Source organism: Lissotriton helveticus, chromosome 2_1 (assembly GCF_964261635.1).
Source record: "Lissotriton helveticus chromosome 2_1, aLisHel1.1, whole genome shotgun sequence".
Classification (NCBI taxonomy): Eukaryota; Metazoa; Chordata; class Amphibia; order Caudata; family Salamandridae; genus Lissotriton; species Lissotriton helveticus.
In genome coordinates, this window is record NC_136059.1 from 2,080,084,708 (window position 1) to 2,080,110,712 (window position 26,005).

Sequence of the window (26,005 nt, forward strand, 5' to 3'; positions counted from 1 at the left end):
ACATGAAAGATCGTTGCGAGGAAGAGGAAAAATAAGGTTATACCGATACATCTAATGATTAGATCATTACAAAAACAAAAGATATTAAGGTGCAATGGGAGCGAGGGAAAATAGGGGTCAGGGAAAAGGGGGTGAAGAGAAGGGAAACGTGGGAATGAGTGGGAGCAGGGAGAAAGGAACGGACAAAGGACGGAACAAGATGGCAGGTCAGGATCAGAGGAGAGGGTGAGAAGGGAGATGGGGACAAGAAAAGGGATTCTGAGAGAGGGAGAGGAGGTCCTCGGAGGAAGATATAAAGAGACAGCAGCGAAAGGACATGGAGTGCCATGCACCAATGTCCGGCTGGGTAGGTGACGGCCGCGGGCGCCAGACTCCTCTATAGCCGAACCAAGCAGCTCCACCGGGCAATGGCCATGTCGTCTCAACGGCTTTACATAAGGTTCCAAAAAAACAGATGAACATGAAAATCAAGATCAGAAAGAACGGGGAAAGCTGGTAAACCACAGGTGGAGACAGCAGCGGGGAAGAAAACAAGACAAATGTCCAAAGTCCGGCTGGGTAGGTGACGGCCATAGCGGTGTGCCAGAGCCAGTCTCCCCAATAGCTTTCGGAGCAGCTCCACCAGGAGTCAGTCATGTATGCATTTCGGACTCCGCCAGAATAGAGTGAGGATCAGGAGGTGGTCAAAAAGTCTAGTCTTTGGAGTACCTATGTGAGATATCAGTCTAAAGCATGGATACTCACTAACTTTCTCTCGGGGGCCGAATTTGCAGTGTGGTTTGTGGCCGAGGGCCGCACCGGTGGGGGCGGGGTCATTTGGGGGCGGGGTCATTGGGGGCGGGGCTAGAGGGGGTAAAAAAAAATGGTCCGGTTTCAAAACATTACTAGACAATGCTGTATTTCCAAAGCAGATGTAACTACATGCAGCACAGGTTTATAATATTTTTTTTATTAGCAGACAAGGGCAATCTTAAGTGGGATTGCATGGCAATTTGCAGCAACCGGATATTCAGCACATGCCCAGTGCAGCACAGGCTTCAGAGTCCCAAAAATAGATATGTTAAGCACAAACACTATGAACTTATTTTACATTTCATGTCACCAATTAGTTTTCTGTAATCTGGTACCAAGTTGGAAACGGCAAGCCTTAAGAGCTGCTCCAGATGTATGTCTGTAAGTTTATTTCTAAGTTTGCTCTTCAACAGTCCCATTGTGGAAAATGAACATTCGCAAGCATAGGTTGACCCAAACATACAAAGTACCTTCTGGGCCACTGTAACAAGAAGAGGAAACTTGTCAGGGGGCACAATTTTCCAGAATTCTTCTGGTGCTTGCCCCAAAAAAGATGCTTCAAGGGCTGAATTGTGCTGCATGTCAATGAGCTCTAGTTCTGCTTGAGCCCTTTCCATGCCAATAAGGGCAACAACATCAAGATTCCGTGCACTCACCATCCAGGAGTTTTCAACCAGCCTGAACAGAGGGGTGAGGGCTCTGAACTGCGAAAATTGTCGTTTGATCTCCCCAGAAATTTCCTCAAGACATGCACCAGGGTCAAGGTTTGCCAGAATTTCTTGTGCCTCTGGAAACCTCTGCATTACAGCCAACAGTTTTGGAAAGTGGGTGAAGTCACTATCATCCAGTTGTTCTTTGAATAGCACAAGCTTACTTTCAAAAGCATAAATACCATTCATGAGGGAGCACACAAGCTGTTGTTTACCTTGCAGGGTCAAATTGAGAGTATTAAAATGTGTGAAAAGATCTGAAAGAAAATGGAGCATAACAAGCCATTTCACATTTGTTAGTTCTGGGAACGATTGGCCTCTACTGTTCACAAACAGTACAATTTCAGGAAGCAATGCGATGAACCGCTCCAGAACCTTCCCTTTGCTTAGCCAACGCACGTCAGTGTGCATCAAGACGTCAGTTTGTTCCGCTTCAGATTCCTGCAGCATTGCTTTAAAAAGTCTATGGTTCAGAGCTTTGGCACGGATAAAATTAACAATTTTCACTGCACCTTTTAGGACATTCAGTTCTCCATGTTTTAATTTTGCACACAACACTTCCTGGTGAATAATGCAGTCGTAGTCTATCACAGTCTGTCCTATGAGCTTCTTTTTAAGCATAGATACGAAGCCTCTGTCATGGCCTACCATGGCAGGAGCTCCATCCGTTGTTATGCTGACAAGAGTGTTCAGTGGTATGTTATTTGTTTTAAAGTAGTTGCACATACTGTCCAGTACATCTTCTCCTTTTGTGTGCCCTTGCAGTGGTAGAAGGCAGAGGAGCTCTTCTTTGGGATGACGCGATTGGTCCAGATACCTCACCCAAACTAATAACTGGGCCACATCGCCTATGTCTGTTGACTCATCCATGGCAATGCTGAAGAACGGTGACTCTCTGACTGCTTCGATCACCTGCTCCTTGACGTTTTGTCCCATTGTCTCTATTCTGCGTGCACATGTTGAATCTGATAGCTGCAATGTACCAATTTCCTTTAAAATGCTGGCTTTATTAGTGTAGCTGTCAAATAAAATTTCTGCTGCTGAAAAGAAACATTGCTTCATCAGCTCTGCATCTGTGAAAGGTTTTTTATGTTTGGCAAGCAAGTAGCATATTTTGAAAGACGCTTCTGTAACAGCCTCAGATTCTTTCATCTGGCAAAGGAAGATCTTCTGCTGGGAAAGAAGTGCTTGCTTTAATGATGCCACTTTTGCAGAACGAAGTTTTGAGTTCAGTGGGAAGTTCGCAGTGAATCCAGAGTGCCGCGTTCTGTAGTGCCGTTCAAGGTTATACCTCTTAAGAACATTTACTTTCTCTTTGCAAAGTAAACAGGTGGCTTTTTCTTTTGGGCATTCCACAAACAAGTACTCTTCTTCCCACGCTTCCCGGAAGGTTCTGTGTTCATTCTGTATTGATCTAGTTCGTTTGCTAGCCTTAGAAACTGGACTGTAGGCCATTGCGGAGCTCTCCAGCTAGTTTGTTACTATGAAATCAGTAACAAGGACCAGGAATCTGATTTTCCACCTGACGTCACCCCACGACCGATGCGCCCCACGACCGCTGGACCGACACTGCGTCACGACCGCTGAACCGACACCGCGTTACGACCGCTGGACCGACACCACTTCTCGCAACAGATCTGTGAGCAACACCAAAGGAATGCAGGAAATGTGTCACTCAATAGGGATTTGAAATAAATGGCATGCACACACACACGTACATACCAGCGCACGTTCACCCATAGGTATCTTAGCGCTGAATAACAGATTTGTGTAGCTACCCAACTCATTTTATCGAGCTCAGATGGATGAAAGGCAGGACCTGCCGGGATTTGAACCTGTGACCATGAGCTAGAACACAGGGCCCTGAAGTGGACGCATTAGTCCACTGAGCCACCAGACCCCATGTGCACACAGTACAAGGATACAGAGTAGAAACATGTGGGAGGAGCTAATTAGGACAGTGCTGTTTGGTGTGGAGTAGCTGTCAAACTAAAGGAATCTGAAAGGCTCAGATAGCATGGTCAAGCCTGTAGAGAGGGGATTGGTGAGACACATAATACATCATTATCTGCTTAATGTGAATTATGGGAAATAATAATAATACAGAGTTAAACCTCTTGTCTTTGAAATAGGAGCTTTGAAATAACTGACAGGTATTCGATAAGAAACCTTAGTGTGTGTGTGTATGTATATATATATATATATATATATATATATATATATATACACACACTAAGGTTTCATACCCCTCCCTCTCTCACACCTCTCTCTCCATATCCCTCCCTCACACCTCTCTCTCTCTCACACTTTTTTATATATATATAAATAAAAGTGTGAGAGAGAGAGGTGTGAGGGAGGGATATGGAGAGAGGTGTGAGAGAGGGAGGGATATGGAGAGAGGAGAGAGGGGGAGATATGTGTGAGGTGTGAGAGGGAGGGATATGGAGAGAGGAGGAGAGAGAGAGGTGTGAGAGAGGGAGGAATATGGAGAGAGGAGAGAGAGGGATATGGAGAGAGAGAGAGAGAGGGAGGGAGGGAGGGATATGGAGAGAGGGGGAGAGACAGAGGGTTGGGGGAGAGAGGGAGGGAGGAAGGAAAGAGGGAGAGGGGGGAGAGGGAGGGATGAGATGTTAAAGAACAAGCTACAACTGGTCACCAAACACAGCCTGACTTTGACCTCTGTCTGTGAAGGATAGCATTTTTATAACCAATAAATGGCATGCACACACACGTACATACCAGCGCACGCTCACCCATAGGTATCTTAGCGAACACATTACAACAAATGTACTGCCAGGCATTGATCATGCAATCGGAATTTCATTCAAGCACGAATACAACGGGACCGTGTGGAAAACAGAGCAACACATCCCCCTCCTGTGCAGGAGGCATGTTTCCAGGGTGCAGTGTCTTTTTCCCAGATGGGTAAAGTAACCAAAAAAACGCCAGATGTAGTCAAAAGAACCCACCTCACACAGAGGGAGGAATGAGAGAGGGAGGGATGAGAGGGGGATGAGAGATAGATAGAAATAATGTGCACACAGTTTCCCTGATGAAATCAGTTGTCAACCCATAGTAACTGGATAACATTTCGTCAGAGGTCAAACACAGTAAAAGTTGCAGGTTGGGCAATGATTGCAGCCTTCAACAGACTGCATTGTTTACAGAAGGTGTAACATGCAGTCACACATTTGATTTAATTTAATGGAAAAGCGCTAAACATTTGGCATTTACTGAGCTACAAATTATTCCTTAATTTGTTTTGGCAAGTCTAGTGAGCCCATTGCATACACACGCATGTTCCTGCGCAAGAATGTAACAAAAAACAACTATATCTAGGTAAAATGGGATAAATAAAGGTTTTTTTTCCCTTCAAGTCTTGTGAGTGGGGTGAAAACAAGGGGACCGAGGAGGGAAACACAGAAGATGCCTGGAGAGCATGGAGGTGTCTGTTTTGAGGCACGAGCCAGGCCCTCGTGACCTCTGTAGAAAGACCTTGCACACAGGCGAGGGCTGGCTCGTGCCTCAAAACAGACACCTCCATGCTCACAATTTGTTTGTTTTCCAAATGACATCCTGGCTACACCCTCTGCTCTGGAGGTCATAGCCCAAAGGCAAATCTTAACCAGAAAATGCTTCCCTCATGCGCGCGCAGTTCATTCAGCATGGGGTATGAATCACGGAAAAAGGAAAGCAGGATAGACATAAGTGAGATTTGAGGTGTGCCCTGATCACCCAACCATGAATAAGTATTTGTTGCCCATGTCCGTGGTAGGCACTGCTATCGGCGGCACAATCATACTCAAGAGGCAAAATTAGTTTGGCTTGTCGGGACATGAATAAATGTGAAGAAGCAGCAAAAGAGATTCGTGGAAAAACTCTCAGCCATAACGTCAGAACGTTTTTGCAAAGCACCTTGACTTGGCATCTCTGAAATCTGTCAGTGAATTTGCACAGAAGATAAACGAAGAAGAACCACATGTAGATATCCTGATTAACAATGCTGCCATAATGTCTGTGCTGGGATGTAGGAGGCACCATCGAGGCTTGAGGTGCGAAGGGGAAGTTTGTCACTCCTATGCAAAAGCACCCCTCCCCCTCCACTATTAACACCGGCTGGAAGGGGTGTGCATTGTCTCGGTGGCTGCGGTGCTTACCTTGGCATCCCCGTGAGGTGGGAGACGCCTCCACGCTCACAATTTTTGTTCATAACACCGATAATGACAGTGGGTGTGGGTGGGGAGGTGGATACAAGGGGACCGAGGAGGGAAACACAGAATATGCGGGGTCACAAGCATGGCGGGCGGCAAGACTCAGGACAGTACCTGCAGGTTAGGAAAACAAATTGTGAGCATGGAGGTGTCTGTTTTGAGGCACGAGCCAGGCCCTCGCGACCTCTGTAGAAAGACCTTGCACACAGGCGAGGGCTGGCTCGTGCCTCAATACAGACGCCTCCATGCTCACAATTTGTTTTCTTTACAACGCTAATGATAGTGGGTGAGTGTGGGGAGGTGGAAACAAGGGGACCGACGAGGGAATCGCGGAACATGCGGGTGTCAGAAGCATGGCGGGCGGCAAGACTCAGAGCACATACCTGCAGGTAAAGTAGCACTGAATATTCTCCAGTACAGAAGGCTGCTGCAAAGATCCTCCGGGGCTGCAGGCAGCAAGGTGAAGCGGCAAAGATCCTCCAGGGCTCGGGCAAGGACGTCGTCACCATGGATACAGGAAGCTTCCCAAAGGTCCTTTAAAAGTCAGCTGTAAAGCGCTAGTTACAGCTGACTTTTAAAGGCCCTGTTCTTCGCGCCGGCCGGGTGACGCATGTGACGTCACAGAGGCAGGCCAATTAGAGGCAAGCAGTAAGCAGAGACTATGGCCGCAGTCACAAACGTAGTGAATAGGTATTGTATACGTATTCACTACGTATGATCCTGCGGCCATCTTCTCGGTTTACTAACTTCCTGGGAAAAACGTTGGTGAAATGGGAACAAGGTCCGCGGGCCGCCAAAGAAGGCCAGGCGGGCCGCCACTGGCCCGCGGGCCGTACTTTGAGTACCCCTGGTCTAAAGCAATGTAATGAGGACATTCCAAGATGGCCGAATCCTTAGTATGACTTGTTGCCCGGATATATAGTCCTTTGTTAGTGTCTAGCATTGGTGAGTCCTATTACTCTGTTTAGTGATTGAAGGGACTATGGTCCTCTTTCAGTTGTCATAGGGTAGTGGGAACACACCAGCAAGCGGCCATTTTAAATTAAACAATTATGTTGAGGAGTCCATAGCATTTAAATACATACAGGGCCAGTAAAATAAATAAAGTGAAAGTAAAAAATAAAATAAAAATAAAAGTCACCGACTGAAGTTCGAGTTATCAAAATGCAAGGCAGCCAAGTTGGAGGAAAATTAAACTTGCCTTAGTTGTCAAAAGTGCCTCCTATGTGGTGTGAGCAGGACGGTGATGGCGCTGTGGATCCTCTCTGGGATCTTCGTGAGTGCCCATGAAGTCGGCATAGGTAGGGAACCAGATCTTGACCTGAGTGTCGTTCAGCTGCAGGGAGTTGGCGATCTCGATGCGCCTGGCCCGGGTCAGGTACTTAAGCCTTACATCACATTACAGAAATTCCTGAATAACAATAACATTTTAAAATGTTTGCTAGAAACACTTTATCTTTGATTAAAAATTAATATTTGTGTACACACTCAACACTTGAATTTGACCTCTTTTAGCATATTATTTTATTGAGATTGTGCAGAAAATATTTTCTTTATGCATAAATGTTTCATTTAAACTTAGGATAATGTTGCTGCTTAAGCCATTAAACTAGTCATGAAGTTAACCCTTTCGGTGCTCATGACAGAATGGTTCCGTCATGAGCACCAGTGCTCATGACGGAACCATTCCGTCATAAATACAGTGGCACTAAATACCTCTTCTGCAAACAGTGGTGGGGAAGATCTTCCCCAACAGGAGGTGGGGAAGAGCTTCCCCAACCTCCCAAGGCCGTTTTTTTATTTCCAATGCAATGACGATTGAGCGTGTGGCGCGCTGACGTCATTGCATTGAAAATGAAACTGAAACTTAGTTTCAGGTTCAATGTGTCGGTGCTCATGTGGCTATCTTAGCCCCCAGAGAACTGAAACCCTTGGGAGAGGTATCGCTCCCCTTTCCAATGGTACCCTTCCCTAGTGCATCCCTGCTTGGGCATCACCGCAGGAGGGCGATCCCCAAGCAAGGATTCACCCACTAGCCACTAGGGTGGGGGGAGCGGCCCCTTGGACAAGGGCCTTTGCTCCCTTCATTAAAGTTTGACCCAGACAGTCTTTCTTCTCCCCCCTGATTTTTTTTCAGCTACATTTGAGGTTTGCAGAGGATTCTGGGCATGAAAACATTGGGTGAACCAAGCAAGCCATACCTCACTGGACTCCCCAGGGTGTTTGGATTTTAGAAATGTGTGGGTGTTGTAGGTTTCCCTAGATGTCTGCTCAGCCCGGGACCAAAAACCCAGGTGCCCCCGCTTCAAAACCAGGTCTTTTTGTGATAGGTAATTTTGATGTCGCCACAATACGTTTTGGGTGCTTGACCCACCCACTCAAGTGAGCAATCATTTTTATCGGGAGACTTTGGGAAATGCAGGGTGAGTGGAATTTTGTGGATTCACGCAGATTCCAGAACGGTCCATCACAGAAATGTGGGGAAAATGTGTTTTTTTGTTTTACAAAGTTTGAGGTTTGTAAGGGATTTGCGTAACAGAACTTGGTGAGAGCCACACAAGTCACCCCATCCTGGATTCCCCCGGGTGTCTAGTTTTGAAAAATGTATAGGTTTGCTGGGTTTTCCTTAGGTGCCGACAGAGCTAGGGCTCTTTGCTAAGAAAGGGTCAGTTTTCACAGTGAAAATGTGGTGTGTCCACGTTGCCTTTTGGGCCGTTTGCTGTCATGGGCCCTAGGACTACCCACACAAGTGAACTATAATTTTTATCGGAAGACTTTGGGGAATGCAGGGTGGGTAGAATTTTGTGGATCCACGCAGAATCCAGAACTTTCCATCACAGAAATTCACTACTTCAATTCCAAAAGATTTGATAATAGAGATGAGGGGACATAGGTAGATGTTGAATAGGATCATGATCCCCGAGGGGCTCCATGCTTTATAGAAATATTTCTAGATGCAAACTGTGGGATAACCACTGCCTGCTGTCTATCTGTTAGATTTGACTGAAACCAGTTAAGTGCTATATCTTTGATTTCGGATTCCTTAAGTCTGTCTAGTAGGATCTTATGATTAACCGTGTCGAATGCGGCTGACATGTCCAGTAATACCTGTATGACCACTTGGCCAGTGTCAGCAGGCATTCTCATCTCGTCCAGGACTGTCACCAGGGCTGTCTCTGTTAATTTATTCCCCCACCGCAATCAGGGACGCGCTGCGGGTAACCTTAGAAACCTCGCGCTTCCCTGTCCTCTCCTTAAATAGGGAGGAGCGTTAAGGGGAATCGACCTGATTCGCTAGAATGCTGACCAAGAAAGGGTCAGTTTTCACTGTAAAAATGTGGTGTGTCTTTGGGCCAAATCCGCAGTCTTACCCCTTATGGCATCGTTGGGCCCTATCGAGCTGGAATTCCCACGTCACTGGACTACAGACTCTGTGTGGTATTTGGGTATTCAGGTACACACCAGCTCTGAAGTGGTGTTAACAGAGAACTATGGTAAGGCAATGGCAAAGTTGGAGGATGACGTTAACAGATGGGTGCGTTTGCCGCTATCCCTTATGTGCCGCATCGCCTTCATGAAAATGGTGGTCCTCCCACAATTCTTGTTTTTGTTTAATAACATACCAATGGTTCCCCCTGCTCCCTTTTTTAAACAACTTAGGTCCTTGTTGATCCACTTAGCCTGGGCCGGTAAACAACCCTGGGTCCGATGGGACTTTCTGACACTCCCATATGCTATGGGGGAGGCCTAGGCGCCCCGGACATGAAACTCTATTATCATGCGGCACAATGTCTCCCTGCATTTTATTGGCTACATCAACAAACGTCCCTCCTCATCTGCATAAAGAGAAGGTCATGGCGACGCCTTCCCCACTGGCTACATTCTTGTTTCGAGCCCCACATAGACACGCTGGCACACTTTATTCAATTACTGCCACTGCACATGCATGGAGCAATATTTTGAAGCGACAGGCGGCCTCTATTCTGTAGTCTTCCCTTACTCCAGTCGACCTGTGTTTGTGGCCACCTGTGCTTGTTGAACCAGAGGTACTGAGAGCACTTTCGATACTTAATATTTCCTGCATAGGTGATCTCTTTGAGGATGGAATGGGGCGGGGATGGAAAGACTTGGTCTCGGACGGGCAGGAGGTCACTCCGTTGGTGATGTTTCATTACTGTAGGGTTAGACACGTGCTCCGCGATATGCTGGGTGACGAACTGATCGAACCACTAGAGGTTGCCCCCGTCTCCCTTCTGTTGCGGGCAGAGTCCCCTCAGAAGGTAATTTCCAGTATTTAAACTTTTAAACTCTCGCTCAGGACTATAGGAAGAACTACTTCACTAAAGCCAGGTTTGGCTGGACACCCGATCTAGACCAAGTAATAGACGATAACTCCTGGTATTATTGCTGTGAAGCCACACATTGCGTTTCACTGAACGAGCAACAACGTCTTATTCACATCAAGTTTATAAACAGAGTATATTATACCCCAATCTGTCTACATAAATACAGACTTCGAGACACAGCGAAATGCGAGAGATGCAGTATGGAGCCTGCAGGGTTTCTCGATATGGCATGGCTGTGTCCAGACGTTGCCAACTTTTAGATAGCTATTTTTTAGAAACTTAGCGACATTACCAGAGAGCCCCTGAATCCAGACCCATTGTTGGCTCTCCTGGGATTCACCCAACATATACGTAAAGGAGTAAGCCAACTTGTAGAGATGGGATTATTAATAGGTAAACGCGTGGTACCAATACATTGGGCCAGAGGATTCCCCCCCCCACCATAGCACAATGGTCCCGGGACATGTTATATTGTAACACACAGTCTGAGTTACATAGTGAATTACTTCCCCCCCAAAAGCCGCCCCTAGACTTTCTGGAGTCTATACCAGGATTATCTGTGGGTAAGGAGTAAATAGGAGTGCTGAGGTACTAACTTCCCCCTCTCACAACGGTAATGCATCATGGGACAATAGAAAGGTAATATTGATTTATCCTTAGGGGATTTGTTGCCAAGTGCTGACTAGATATAAGGTAGCCGTGGGTCGCCACTGGGCCCTGCCTGGAATTGGTCTCCACACAGTGTAACCCTGTATTAATATCAGACCACTCCAGACACGATTACAAAGGACCTCCAGGGGCCGTTCGCCCCCCTCTATTGTATAGAACAACGCCTCTGTACACTAATTGCAGGAAGTTGCCCTGCATCAGACATATGTATACTGTGACAGATTGTCTCTTATTGTTTCTTCCTTTTATTGCAATTGTAATTGTTTGCATATATTTTTTTGTCTAAAAACTCAGGAAATAAAAAAAAATTGGTGTGTCCACGTTGCCATTTGGGCTGTTTCCTGACGCGGGCACTAGGCCTCCCCACACCAGTGAGGTATAATTTTTATCGGAAGACTTTGAGGAATACGGGGTGGGATTCCAGCACTTTCCATCACAGAAATGTGAGGAAAATGTGTTTCTTTTTACAAATTTTAAGGTTTGATGGGGATTCTGGGTAACAGAACCTGGTGAGAGCCACATAAGTCACCCCATTCTGGATTCCCCATGGTGTCTTGTTTTGAAATATATATAGGTTTGCTGATTTTCCCCAGGTGCCGGCAGAGCTAAGGTTCTAAACCTACTGCTAGGCACTTTGCAAAAAAGGGTTAGTTTTCACTGTAAAAATATAGTGTGTCCACCTTGCCTTTTGGGACTGTTCCTACAGGCCTACCCACACAAGTGAACTATCATTTTTATTGGAAGACTTTCTGAAAGGCGGGGTGGGTGGAATATTGTGGATCCACGCAGATTCCAGAACTTTAAAAAAAAGTTTTTATTGAAATTAAAACATAACAAACAACATAATACACTTCACAGGGCAAGAGTCATCTTCGGAAAGCGTGTAAGAGCGGGGAGCAATCTCAGGTCTTATGCATACAGGATTACAGTCATCAATTCCAGAATGAGGTGGGGGGCAGCAAGGAAACCATTGAATACATACATTTAAAGTCCGAGGACCAGGAATGTCATTTAGGGAGACAATGGGATATTAAGGGCAAAATCGAGAGGGGGAGCACATATATTCCCACGATAGGCATTCCATTGAGACCAAATTCTGTTCCACTTCTTAGGTCTGCCCCGGGACAAGTACACCGTCTTTTCTCTGAACATGCACCAGTCCATATTTTCCTTCCATGCAGATACAGTGGGCAGTCTGTGGGAACCCCATAATTGTGCAATGTCCCTTTTCGCAATCATGTTACAGAGGGTTGCCCAACAGATCTGTGCAGTATTATAATCATTCGGTTCCCATACATTGAGGAGACAGCGTCTGGCTTCAGGCAGGAGTGTGACCCCCGTAACCTAGCCACCTCAGGGCATTCCCACAGTATATGAAGGAAGGTGCCACTCATACCACATTCATGCTTACACAGACCATCCACCGAGTGCCCCATACGTACCAGACTCGGACTAGTGACATACACTCGCTGTAGGATCTTGAGCTGGACGAACCGAAGGCGAGCAGGGATGGCCACCTCCTTAGGGGAGGACACGGCCGTTTGCCAGTCCTCATCGTCCAGCTCCAACCCATCAGCAGTCCACAAGGCCCTAAGGCGCACAAGCAAGTCGACTCTGTTGTTAATGAGCTTTTTATAAATCAGCGAAATTGTGCTGTCAGGTACGTAGCCATCAAGGATACGGTCCTCCAGAGGCGAGGACTCGGGGATCTCCGTCCCCTTGGGGAAGACTGACAACAAGGCATGCCGTACCTGGACATACCGAAAAAAAATTCGAATCTTATTTACAACAAGGGGTGGTGATGGACAGAGTCTCTGAATTAAGCAGAGTACTCTCACCCAGTCAAGAGATCAGGGCTAGATCCAACACCGTTTTTTAGCTCATTGCACCATCCCAGTTTCAGAACCTGGCTGTATGCAAATTAGTCTGTCCCTGGCCCAGTGCATCATGGGAACAGGGCAGACCAGACTACAAAAGCCAATTCTTACACTGGGAAGGAAACAAGCTTCCGGGGACCGGTTTCTGGCATTTCAGCCGTCTTCGGCCCGGCTTGCTTGAATCCTGATGGTGCAATGAGCAAGGGACTCACATCTGAGTATACCCTTCCACGCTTAGGGTGGACAAAATTATTTACAACAAGGGGTGGTGATGGACAGAGTCTCTGAATTAAGCAGAGTACTCTCACCCAGTCAAGAGATCAGGACTAGATCCAACACCGTTTTTTAGCTCATTGCACCATCCCAGTTTCAGAACCTGGCTGTATGCAAATTAGTCTGTCCCTGGCCCAGTGCATCATGGGAACAGGGCAGACCAGACTACAAAAGCCAATTCTTACACTGGGAAGGAAACAAGCTTCCGGGGACCGGTTTCTGGCATTTCAGCCGTCTTCGGCCCGGCTTGCTTGAATCCTGATGGTGCAATGAGCAAGGGACTCACATCTGAGTATACCCTTCCACGCTTAGGGTGGACAAAATTATTTACAACAAGGGGTGGTGATGGACAGAGTCTCTGAATTAAGCAGAGTACTCTCACCCAGTCAAGAGATCAGGGCTAGATCCAACACCGTTTTTTAGCTCATTGCACCATCCCAGTTTCAGAACCAGGGACAGACTAATTTGCATATAGCCAGGTTCTGAGCTGGGATGGGGCAGTGAGCTAAATAACGGTGATGGATCAAGCCCTGATCTTTGGACTCGGTAAGAGTGGTCTGCTTAATTCAGACACTCTGTTCATCACCACCCCCTTTTCTGAATCGTTTTTGGCCACTATAGGTGTGGCAGGGTATACTCAGACATGAGTCCCTTGCTCACTGCTCCATCAGGATTCAAGCAAGCCGGGCCGACGAGGCTGAAATGCCAGAAACCGGTCCCCGGTAGCTTGTCTCCTTTCTGGTGAAGAATTGGCTTGGTAGTTTGGTCTGCCCTGTTCCCATGATGCACTGGGCCAGGGACAGACTAATTTGCATATAGCCAGGTTCTGAGCTGGGATGGGGCAGTGAGCTAAATAACGGTGATGGATCAAGCCCTGATCTTTGGACTCAGTAAGAGTGGTCTGCTTAATTCAGACACTCTGTTCATCACCACCCCCTTTTCTGAATCATATTCAATCTTAAGCGCCTCAAAAGTCTTAACATTCCCTTTGGACCAAAGATCATCAATCTTGCTTATACCTATCATGTCCCATTTAACAAAACCTTTCGACCTCCACAAATTGCCCAAACCATCCGAGTCATATAACGGAGTTGCACGGGTCAATCTATCTCTCCAACCCAGAACAGCATTTGCATCACGCCACACTCGCACAGCAATTTTAGTGGGTCCGGCAGAGTCTTATAGGGTTCTTTAGAGTACAGCGCCCTGTTGAAATTTCCACCAGGCAGAAGACACTTATCCATTGCAAAGGCTGGCGTCAGACCGGGGGCATAGGTGGCGTGGTTAATAGCACTCAGCTGAGAGGCCCAGTAATAGCGTCTGATATCCGGGAGGGCAATACCGCCATCGTACCATGGAAGAGTGAGTTTGGAGAGGGCAATGCGCGCACGCCCATCCTAAATCAGTCGCCTCTGAAAGCCCTCCACTTCTCGAAAATAACCAGGGGGAATAGGATCGTAGGAATTCTGGAGGGCATATAAAAATCTAGGTAGCGACATCATCTTGAAGAGAGCCGCACGCCCCAAGGGTGACAGAGGGAGCCGGCGCCATCGAACAACATCAAGCTTAAGCCGCTGAGGGGGGGCTCGAAGATTACGGTCGTATCGAACGGCGGGATCCAAGGAGATGTAAATACCCAAATACTTAAAGCCGGAGGTAGCTAACTGGATCGGGAATCTACTGGGCAACGGAGGAAGCTCTCCAGCCAAAACATAATCACAGGACTTGTTCCAGTTGATGACAAGGCCCAAGTTCTTCCCAAAGGAGGTAAGGACATCAAAGAGCACATTAAGGGACTTCCGAGGGGATGTGAGGTAGAGGAGGATATCATCCGCATATAGCGATATTCGGTCCTCAAAGTCAGGAGTCCACCGGATGCCCTTCAACGAGGGCTCCCAGCGAAGCCATTCAGCTAATGGTTCCAAAGCAAGGGCAAAAAGTAACGGGGACAATGGACAGCCCTGCCTGGTACCTCGGCCAAGCGTGAAAGTGCCAGACACCCTCCCATTAACAACCACCTGGGCCAGCGGCCGCTCGTACAGAAGCTTGACCCAGGCGATGAATGTCGGACCGAACCCAAACTTAGCGAGAGTAGCCCAAAGGTACGGCCATTCGATGGTGTCGAAAGCCATAGTGGCATCAAGGGACGCCAAAATGGCCGGCTCAGTCAGAGTCCCAGCTCTCGCGAGGACTCCATGTAGTCTCCGGAGGTTAAGGGCGGTGTTCCGGTGCGGAATAAAACCGGATTGGTCCGGATGAATCAAATCACCAATCACCCTTATCAAACGAGTGGCCAACAATTTAGCAAGTATTTTGGGTTCGGCGTTAAGCAACGAAATAGGCCTATTCGAGGCACAACGATCACGTGGTTTACCCTCCTTGTGAATCACAACTATAGTGGCCAGACGCTGATCGACGGGGAGGACACCAGACTCAAGGGCCTCAAGGAACATGTTCCTTAAGTGAGGCGCCATTTTGTCCGGCCGCAGCTTATAGAGCTCAATGGGCAAGCCGTTGGGGCCCATGGCCTTACCCGACCGAGGGCACGGATGAAGACTGCGACCTCGTCCACCGTGATAGGAGCATCCATTAAGGCCCTATCCTCATCAGAGAGGCAGGGTAAGGCAATATCGCGCAGCAATAACTGAGAGTCACGTTCATCCCTGTCACTGACCGAGGCATACACCGTCTGGAAGTGGTCCACAAAACACCCAACAATACCCACCGGGTCAGTAACGCACTCACCAGTCAACTTCTCAATCACAGGCACGACCCGATTCATCCTCTCTTTCTTATCCAACCATGGAATCAACTTACCCGCTTTGTCACCCACATCATAAATTCTACCTTGTTGCTCTCTATTCATGACTTTCGCAGCGTCAGTCACAAGGGCTCTATAGTCTGCCTGTTTCAAGCTAAGGGAATGCAAAATAGCAGGGGAGACATCACCATCGAGATCGTTCTCAAGCACAGTAATTTCAGATTCGATGCATGCAAGTTCTTCACATTTAGCCTTTTTAACAGCAGCAATCAATGACAATGAATGCCCACGAACCACAGTCTTGAACGCCTCCCACAATGAGATAGAGGAAGAAACAGACCCCACATTTTCAGTAAAGTAACAGGCAATAGCCTTTACCAAGGCGGAGCGGGTCGCAGGATTCCGAAGATACCACGGATTAATAGGAACAACTCTACCTGCAGTACCCACCCCAGCCTCAACACTACACCAAAGGGGGGAATGATCAGAAATGCCCCTGGGAAGATGGCGGATCTCCCTAATGGAGGACGACTGTGATGCAGGCATAAGGAAATAATCAAGCCTGGAAAGGCTACCATGAGCCCCGGAATGGCACGTATATTGTAACTGTGTAGGATGCATGAGCCTCCAACCATCCGTTAACCCAAAGGTTTCGAGCAGTTCATTGAGCCACATTTGGGACCTAGGCAAGTCCCGGGGGGGTGGGGGGGGGGAGTGGGGGGGTAACGATCAGAAGTGCCGGAAACCACAGAGTTAAAGTCCCCGCCAAGAATCAGAAAACCTTCAGGCAGCCCCAGAAGAAGCCGCCCTAAGTCAGTAAAGGTAGAGGCCTGTAGGCCTGGAGGGACATATACGGTGACTACAGAGAGCGTCTTACCCTCCCATCTCCCAGAAAGAGCAGCATAGCGACCCCTATCATCAAGCATTACATCATCGATTTCGAGGGGAAGAGAGGACCTAATCAGAACCCCCACCCCTCTGGAGCCAGAGGTAAATCCGGCATGTGCGACCAATCGATACCCACGTCTATTCAACGCTTGGCAAGCATTCCCAATTAAGTGCGTTTCTTGCAGTAGTACAATATCAGGGGAGTGCCGTCGAAGGAACTGCAGCACCACCCCTCGCTTTATCCTGTCTCCCAAACCATTGACATTCCAGGATAGTAGTCTCAACTCACTACCCCCCATCCCAAGAAGGAACCAACGCCCCACCCCCACTAAGTCCCGCAGGAGAAGGAGCTAAGCAGATAATACGGTGCCCTGTGAAGGAAACAAAGGAACAAACATACCCATCCCCCACCCCCCAACAAAAACCCGTTACAACACCCCCCACCCTGTACCCCTGCATACGAACTAGAAGCCACCCCAACTTGCAGTGTGCCTGTCGCCCAATCATTAAACTAGTCTACACAAAGAACCCCAGGAGGAGGAAAAGTCCCCTACACCCACGCCACCCCTGGGCCCATTAAAAGCAATAATAAAAGAGCAAATAGCAAAACTCAGATGAAAAACGATAAAGAACAGACGTCAGGAATCATAATGTTACTCTTGATCCGACGCGCCCCCCTCGGCTCCACCGGGGTGCTCAGATCGATCATCCCCCTTCGGCAAAGAATCAAGCCAGTCACTGACACTGTCCGGACGGTCAAAGAAGAAGGTTCGTTCCCCATGTTCTATCCGGAGCCGAGCCGGAAACAGCATAGCATACTTGAGGCCCAGGTCTCGTAGCCGTTTCTTCACCCCCTGAAACCCCTGTCGCTGTCGCTGGACCTGAGGAGTAAAGTCCGGATAAAAGTTCACGGTGTTATTGTCGAACTTCAAGGGGCCATGTTCCCGAGATGCTTGGAGAATAGCGTCTCTATCTCGAAAATGGGAGAGCCTAGCAACAATCGGTCTCGGGGGGGCACCAGGCTTCACCTTCCCGCCCGGGAAACGGTATGCACACTCAACCGCAAAGAACTTGCTGAGTCCGGCGGGAGCTAGATGATTCAGGACCAGGTCCTCCACCAGGAGATCGACAGCAGAGTTATCAGGATTTTCCGGCACACCAATGATGCGCACGTTATTGCGCCTGGCCCTGTTGTCATGTTCCTCGAGTCGAAGGGCCATCGAATCGTGCGACGATCTCAGGTTGCCGATCTCAGTCTGCACATCCGTGACATCAGCGATCAGGCTGGAGGTCTTTAAGTCCAACTCCTTCACTCTCTCATTAGTTTTGGCCATGTCCGCTCTAATCAGCGTGACATCCACCGCCACAGTGTCGATTTTAGATACGAGAGCCTCATATTGCTGTCCCATAGAGGCCTGCATGCTGGTAATGGCCGCCATGACTTCTCGAAGAGAGACATCTGCAGGCACGTTCGGGTCAGCCCTGGGGTCGTCAAGAATACGACCGGTACCACCGGGGGTTCCCATCGGTTGGGTGTATCTATCCATGACGTTAGTCTGGGTATGCCCCCCCCGCGGACCGACGTCTTTGTCTTGCGCTTCTCCAGCTCCGGTTTGGTGGCCATATTGGAAGCAGTGCCCCGAAGGGGCCCCCTAGACCTGGTGAAAATGACCGAACCGGGTGGGGCCAGTAAAAACAAGAAAGGAGCCAAAGATGATTAAATAGCAGCAGAGCAGGGGGGGGACAAAAACCTCTGGAGAGGCAGAGGCCGACAGCAAGGCAAAGCCGTGCCAAGTCCGGAATAGGTCTTAGAGAGTGTCAGCAACTCGGAGCTTTTCATGAAAAGCGAAACCGAAAGTGGGGATGAGGCCGACCGGGGAGGATCTCACCAGCCGCTGTTGTTCAATTACTCCCCGGCCAGTGAAACAACCCAGCACCCCGGCCACGTCCGGGGTAGGCCGGAAAAATGGAAGTTGATGTAAAAACAGCTCCTGACGCCCAAATTCAATTGTGAAAAGGATGTTGAGGTCCACGAGAGTTCATCTTCAAAGGCCCAAGTTCAAAATAAGGATATGATAAGGATATTTGCGGAAGGGCGGCACGGGTCTCGGGAGCCCTCTGCTCACGCGACCATCTTGGATGCCCGCGTAGCTCCTCCTCGATACCAGAACTTTTCATCACAAAAAATGTGAGGGAAATGTGTTTTTTTTTTACAAAGTTTGAGGTTTACAAGGGATTCTGGGTAACAGAACCTGGTGAGAGCTAGACAAGTCAACCCATCCTGGATTTCCCTGGGTGTCTAGTTTTAAAAAATGTATAGGTTTGCTAGGTTTCCCTAGATGCCGTCAGAGATAGGATTCAAAATCTACAGCTAGGCACTTTGCAAAAAAGGGGTCAGTTTTCACTGTAAAAATGTGGTGTATCCACGTTGCATTTTGGGCTGTTTCCTGTTGCTGGTACTGGGCCTACCCCCACATGTGAGGTACAATGTTTATCGGAAGTCTTTGGGTAATGCGGGGTGGGTGGAGTTCTGTGGATCCACACTGATTCCAGAACTTTCCATCACAGAAATGTGAGATATCTGTGTTTCATTTTTTACAAAGTTCAGGTTTGCAAGAGATTTTGTGTAACAAAACCTGGCGAGAGCCACAAAAATCACCCCATCCTGGATTCCCCTGGGTGTCTACTTTTTAACAATGTATAGTTTGCTAGGTGTCCCTAGGTGCCGACAGAGCTAGGGTTCCAAATCTCCAGGTAGGCACTTTGCCAAGAAAGGGTCAGTTTTCACTGTAAAAATGTGGTGTGTCCATGTTGCCCTTTGTGCTGTTCCTATCATGGGCACTAGCCATCCCCACACAAGTGAGGTACCATTTTGTATCAGAAGACACTGAGGAATGCAGGGTGGGTGGAATTTTGTGGATCCACGCAGATTCCAGAGCTTTCCGTCACAGAAATTAGAGGAAAATGTTTTCTTTGTGACAAAGTTTGAGGTTTGCAAGGGATTCTGTGTAACATAACCTGGTGGGAGCTAGACAAGTCACCCCATACTGGTTTCCTCTAGGTGTCTAGTGTTAAAAAATGTATAGGTTTGCTAGGTTTCCTTAGGTGCCGGCAGAGCTAGGGTTCAAAATCCACAGCTAGGCACTTTGAAAAAAAGGGTTGGTTTTCACTGTAAAAATGTGGTGTGTCCACGTTGCGTTTTGGGCCCTTTCCTGTCGCTGGCACTAGATCTGCCCACATAAGTGAGGTACCATTTTTATTGGATGACTTTGGGAAATGCAGGGTGGGTGAAATTTTCTGGATCCACGCAGATTCCAGAACAGCGGCGTCACTAGGGTTGGTGTCACCCAGTGCGGGTAACTCATGGTGTCACCCCCTCACGACTTACATCATGAATCCAAGATGGACCTCCTCCGAGTCCCCTTGTTGGGTCACTCTAGTAGCATTCACCTCAGTAGTAGCCCCGCCTAAAAAGCCACACAGTTTCATTTTGTCCACATTTGCATGGCCCCGCTGTCCCACTGCCTCCGGGTGTGTGGTATTCATTTTCCGTTTCACAACCCGATGTCTGTGTGAAGTATGTGAAACACAACATACTTTCTTACAGCATCTTACATTACTTTCTCTGACTGGCAATGAAAGGCTGTACAGTTTTCCTTTGGAAAGAAAATCTGAAGAAGAACTTGCTGAAATCTACAGGTTGCTTCCGGTGTTGGTAGAAGGTAAACTATCTGGCTGCAGCCGGGATGAGGACTACCCTCACCTCTGCAGCCTCACGATCACAGGTGGCGTCAGACTGTCAAGCAGGGATTGCATCGTCGACATCTGCCGAAATCTCCCAGCATCCTCCCAGCTGACCACTCGAAACCAGAAGGCACAGGCAGGCTGCGGCCTGGTGGTGCGCACAATCCGAGGCCAGAGCAGGCGGCTCCAGGCCTTTGCTTCAGGGGAGGGTGAGGGTCCAGACATGTCTGTTTGCCCAGAGCTGCCTCTTCCAGGTCAATCTACTGACAGTATAAAGCGGATTGCATCCTGGACTATACTCGTCCAGCGAAAAAAACAAGGGGTCTCCTAATGGTCACATCACCAGACACCCACGACCAGTGCAAATGAAGGAACCAAATGCCTTTTCAAAGCGGTTCCATATACGCTCAAAGTTCAAACATCACCCGATAGCATTGGGCCCATCACAACTTATTTCCATCAAGCCAACCGGAATTTCGATTGAGGTGGTGGCATTGGAAACAGGTGGGCATGTCCCCATTAAAACCGGGGCAGGTGACACTCTACATCAATCAAGGATGCAGTTACAGGGACCAGGGGTGTAACACAGGCCCTCGCAGCCCCCGCGGTGGGGGGGAGGGGCAAGCTCCAGGGGCCCCCTTAGCAGAGTACTCTGGCCGGAGAGCTCCTGGTTGTGTCCAGAGGGGTACCCTCCCACTGACAGGGACACTCTTTGAACTCCTCACCCCCAAGCAGACACATATAATGAATTCCATGCAGCCACAAGTGTGACAGTCCTATGGCATGGGCAGTGAGGGCGGGACCGAGATGGTTTTTGGAGGCTGGAATCTATTTTCTACGCGAACACCAAGTTTAGTAATTACCTTTCAAGTGCTTTGCCAGCACACTGCGTGCCAATCGGGCCTTTACTTTGTGCCACCCATATCAACCTAATTTCCCCTCCATGCCCACAGCCTGACGCAGACATCCATTTCCTGTCCACATAAATCGCATTATTTCTAAAATAATTAGCAACGCAGCTTAAATGTAATGGTCAAACAGCTGTCACGCTATACGCACCCTGCCGCAAAACTGCAGACTTATAGCTCCGGGGTGGGCGCCTGTGGGGGGCGATGCGCAGGGGCTGTTGACATATTTTTCAAGGTTGAGGCCAGCCCGGGCCTCCCATACACCGAAATCCTGGCCCTCTGCACGTTCAGACTAAAAAACACAGATTTACGACTTGTTGGTGAGTCCGATGTAAACTGGAACGGAGTCACCCCATGTGATGGGGTCACCCGGTGCGGTCCGCACCCCCCGCATCCCCATAGTGACGCCAATGTTCCAGAACTTTCTATCACAGAAATGTGAGGGAAATGTTTTTTTTTACAGAGTTTGAGGTTTGCAAGGGGTTCTGGGTAACAGAACCTGGTGAGAGCCAGACAAGTCACCCCATACTGGATTTCCCTGGTTGTCTAGTTTTTTAAAATGTTTCGGTTTGCTAGATTTCTCAAGGTGCTGGCAGAACTGGGGTTCAAAATCTACAGCTAGGCACCTTGCAGAGAAAGGGTCAGTTTTCACTGTAATAATGTGGTGTATCCACATTGCCTTTCGGGCCATGTCCGGTCATGGGCACTAGGCCCACCCACACAAGTGAGGTGAATGTCTGACAAAATATCGACATTCACAATATCGACGTACAAAAATATCGGAGCAAAAATATAGAAATCAAATATATCGGCTTCCTATACTTAACTAGATATATACACAAATATCGATTTTTTAATATCGATATACAAAAACATCGTTTACTTTTATATCGACTACATTAACATCGGAAAACAAAAATATCGCTATCTACAAAAAATAATGACATTAACTATAATATCGACATCAAAAATATCGTGCACTTCAATATCGGATTATCAGCTATATCGACTTTTTATATGCATCTGTTTGTATAATTAATTAACGTTTTATATGTTTTCACATCTAAATAAACACACAATACTTAAATTAATACTATAGACACACTATTAATTTGTCAAAAATATCCTATTGGTATAATTATATCACCTACACATATAAAAATATTCTATACTACTTTGTATAATTTTTTTTTTTTTTTTGGTTTTTCACTTCTATTACAAAGTAATCACAACTGAAATTCAAATATACTAACTAACCAATCACAAACCTAATTTTTTTAATGAACCAATAGCAAAGTAATTACTACTGACACTCCCCTATATAAACAATTAAAATCTAAACACAAACTACTTGCCAAAAGTCACTGAAGGAGATTTATCTCTATCCGAATTGCTGCACAACAACTAGAAGAACCAGACTATCAACCTACTATCACATCTTCTAAGTAAGTAAATAAAATAGAAACTGCATTATTTGCTACTACTACTTACTTACCTGCTAAATACCCAGTGCCCCTTTGCTATTCATACTACTTAACATGCTAAATAATTATATGAAACTATTTTTTTTAGATACAACGACTACTGAATATTCTACTCAAAATAACTGTGAACAAAGCATAGGAATACAGATTCTAATAACTATGTAAGTAATTTCACATTGTTTCATTATGTGCACATAAATCTAAACACACAGAAATAATGACTTTTGCCCCACATATTCCTTTTTTTCTGTAGATTCTACTACTGAAAACTGCACTACTAATGAACTAAGGACATCAGTACTATTTCTCCAATACATTTTACTAAGTAAGTATTATGCAACTGAAATAAATGTGGAAAAACAATACAAACATTTAGAACTGTTCTAATTATTTTCTATTATATATTGTTTATTTACAGAGCAAACACAACGAATAGATATACAGACATAATACAGAACTCCACATTCTGAATAATAAAGATACTAATCACAAAGTAAGTATATTAAAGAACATAATTACCAGATAATCTATTAAAAAACATACCAACATGGTGATTATTCTAACACATATGTTCCTTTTTTATTTAAGATAACACTACAAACTACTCTCCAGAAGCTGAAGAAACAACTATACTGGCAAAGACCAACCTAAAAAAATATGTAAGTATATTCACAATGTGAATCATGAAGATACACTTTTGTAGTAGAAATGAGCTCTAACATTGCAAATGTACCGAAACATTAATTAATAATATACTACTTTCATGTTTTTCATAACAGCTACAACAACATCACAAACAATTATCCCCAACAAAAGAAGCAAGCAACTCCTAATTTTGCTGTAAATTCTAAAACACGTAAGTATAAACATTCCTACTTATCACTAACATAGATTATTTATCACATTTAATTTGACATTAACTATTATATATATATTTTATAGATATACAAAGTACAAAATGACCGAAGGAGCCGAATTTGTGACCAGCCAGAAAGGAAAACTATTACTATGCTACATGGGTTACACTTATACACAAGAAAATCAATATAGCATGAAAGTTAATTGGAAATGTTGTAAATATTATTCTAACAAGTGCTATGGCAGAGCAACAACTAGAGAAGCTACAGTACTGTATACTAGGGAACACAATCATCCACCTAATGTTACTGAAATAGAAGTTAGAACAGCTTTGGAAAATATAAAAGAAGCTAGTACAGGTTCCCAAAAGCAAACAAATTTCATTTTAAAAGAAGTCATTCCTAAAATCCCTAAAACTGCCACAACTCAAATGCCAAATATCCTCTCCTTAAAAAGAACTATAGCACGAACTAAAAAAGCTACTACTGCTACAACACCATCTCCCAGAACATATCAGGATATAAATTTAACTGCTAACCAAATAATAACTTTAAATAAACAACCATTTATAGTTTACGACAACGAAAACAATGACAAAAGGCTTATAATTTTTGGTACCAATATGAATTTAGTTAAACTGCAGCAAAGCCAACATTGGATGATGGATGGAACATTTAACATCTGTCCCAAACCATTTTTCCAAATATACACAATACATGGCCTCTACCACAACTGCAACATACCTTTGCTATATGCACTATTACCAAACAAAAATAATTCCACATATATGGAATTAATAAATATAATTAAACAAAAAACTAATGATTTTTCTCCTGAAAAAATCATTCTTGATTTTGAGCAAGCAATGCTCTCAACTATCCTAAAAATCCACCCCCATACCTGCATTCAAGGCTGCTATTATCATTTAAACCAGTGTTTATGGAGACACCTTCAAAAAACTACCCTAAGTGTCGAATATGCTACAAACTCATCTTTTGCTTTCCAAATTAAAAAACTCATTGCACTTGCTTATGTCCCTGAAACAGACGTAGCTGAACACTACAACATTCTTATAGACAGCCCCTTCTACAAACAAAATGAAGCTAAATTAAGTCCATTTCTCGACTACTTTGAAGACACCTGGGTAGGCAGACTCCACAGATCTGGCCACAGACGAAATCCCAAATTCCTCATACCCTGGTGGAACGTTTACAGAAGTACCCTTAACGGAGAATCAAAAACTAACAATGCAGTGGAAGGTTGGCACAATGCATTTGTACAATCAACTGGCAGAACCAAACAAACTCTAGAACATTTCATTAAATGCCTACAGAAAGAACAGAGCTACCAGGAATTTAGAATGGACCAATCTGTAACAGAACTTGTCCCTAAAACATCAAAGCAAAATAAACAAATGCACAAGTACCTGGAAGAACAAGTTAAACTTTACCCTAGTACAAAAGGCATAGAATACCTAACCATCATTGCCAAAACACTACTCTAATTAATTCCCAAAATGTTATAAAACACTAAAAGTATCACCTAAGTATGCAAAAATATGTAACGTGAGCTTCTAAAGTATTTAATGTATGCAATATATAGAGATATTATTATAATATATGCACACATTAAAACTAAATAACAAGTAAAAAACAATTCCATAATAAAAATAACATTACCCACCCACACAAAATAAGAAAGCAAGGACTTACCAATCATGTTGTCAATCCAATAACGTCCTTCTCCACCAAAGTAATCCAGGTAGTGCAAAATTAACCCCCAAAAAAATGTAAAAATACAACTGTTCCAAAATTAAGACATCCACGTTGTCCAGAGCCATCGAATAACCATAAAAAACCCGAAAAATTGGAAAAATAGAAAGAATCGCTCCAGCAAAACCGAAAAATGTAAAGAAGTGTTTGTAAAGCAGTGTTGAATTAAACAAACAAACACTTCCTTTAAAAAAAACGGAACTTCCGATGTAGCGTACACCTATGACAAAAACATAGAAAACAGACATTCCCACCCACATTAATTAGCTAGTAATTAGGTACAAACATATTAAAATTGATGATTTCACTTGTAGATATACCGTAAAAGACTAAAATTCACTCTATATATAATGATTTAACTAACTAACACTACGTGTATATACCATAAGTAATTATCTGTTTTCGAAATCTAAAACATAACTCCCTCACATTCAACAACACAAAATATAAGGTCACTAATCTCAAAACATCATTAAAATACACATAAAACATATAAAATAAACCTTAACTGAAGCGACGTGAAGTGTCTCCCAACCGCGATCAGCCCTTCTTCCAAATAACCCAAAACGACCTAACCCGGTTACAAAATAAAGCACCCAAATGCAATAAAATAGTCCCAAGTATAAAATATAATATCTATACTTAACTAAATAGGCAAAAATAAACATTAAGTTTCTATTATTGTAAAGAAATATTTACTTTAATCCTACAA

The 26,005-nt window shown here is 45.5% G+C and overlaps 1 protein-coding gene across 1 annotated transcript; it reads right to left on the reverse strand.

Moving 5' to 3' along the window:
* Positions 1-1,073: 1,073 nt before the first annotated feature.
* Positions 1,074-2,957, reverse strand: LOC144820361 (general transcription factor II-I repeat domain-containing protein 2B-like). Its single transcript, XM_078677922.1, has one exon. The coding sequence runs from the start codon at positions 2,955-2,957 to the stop codon at positions 1,074-1,076; it is 1,884 nt and encodes a 627-aa protein (XP_078534048.1).
* Positions 2,958-26,005: the final 23,048 nt, after the last annotated feature.

Coding starts and splice junctions, on each gene's coding strand:
- LOC144820361 (XM_078677922.1), bottom strand. CDS start 2,957: ATGGCCTACAGTCCAGTTTCTAAGGCTAGCAAACGAACTAGATCAATA.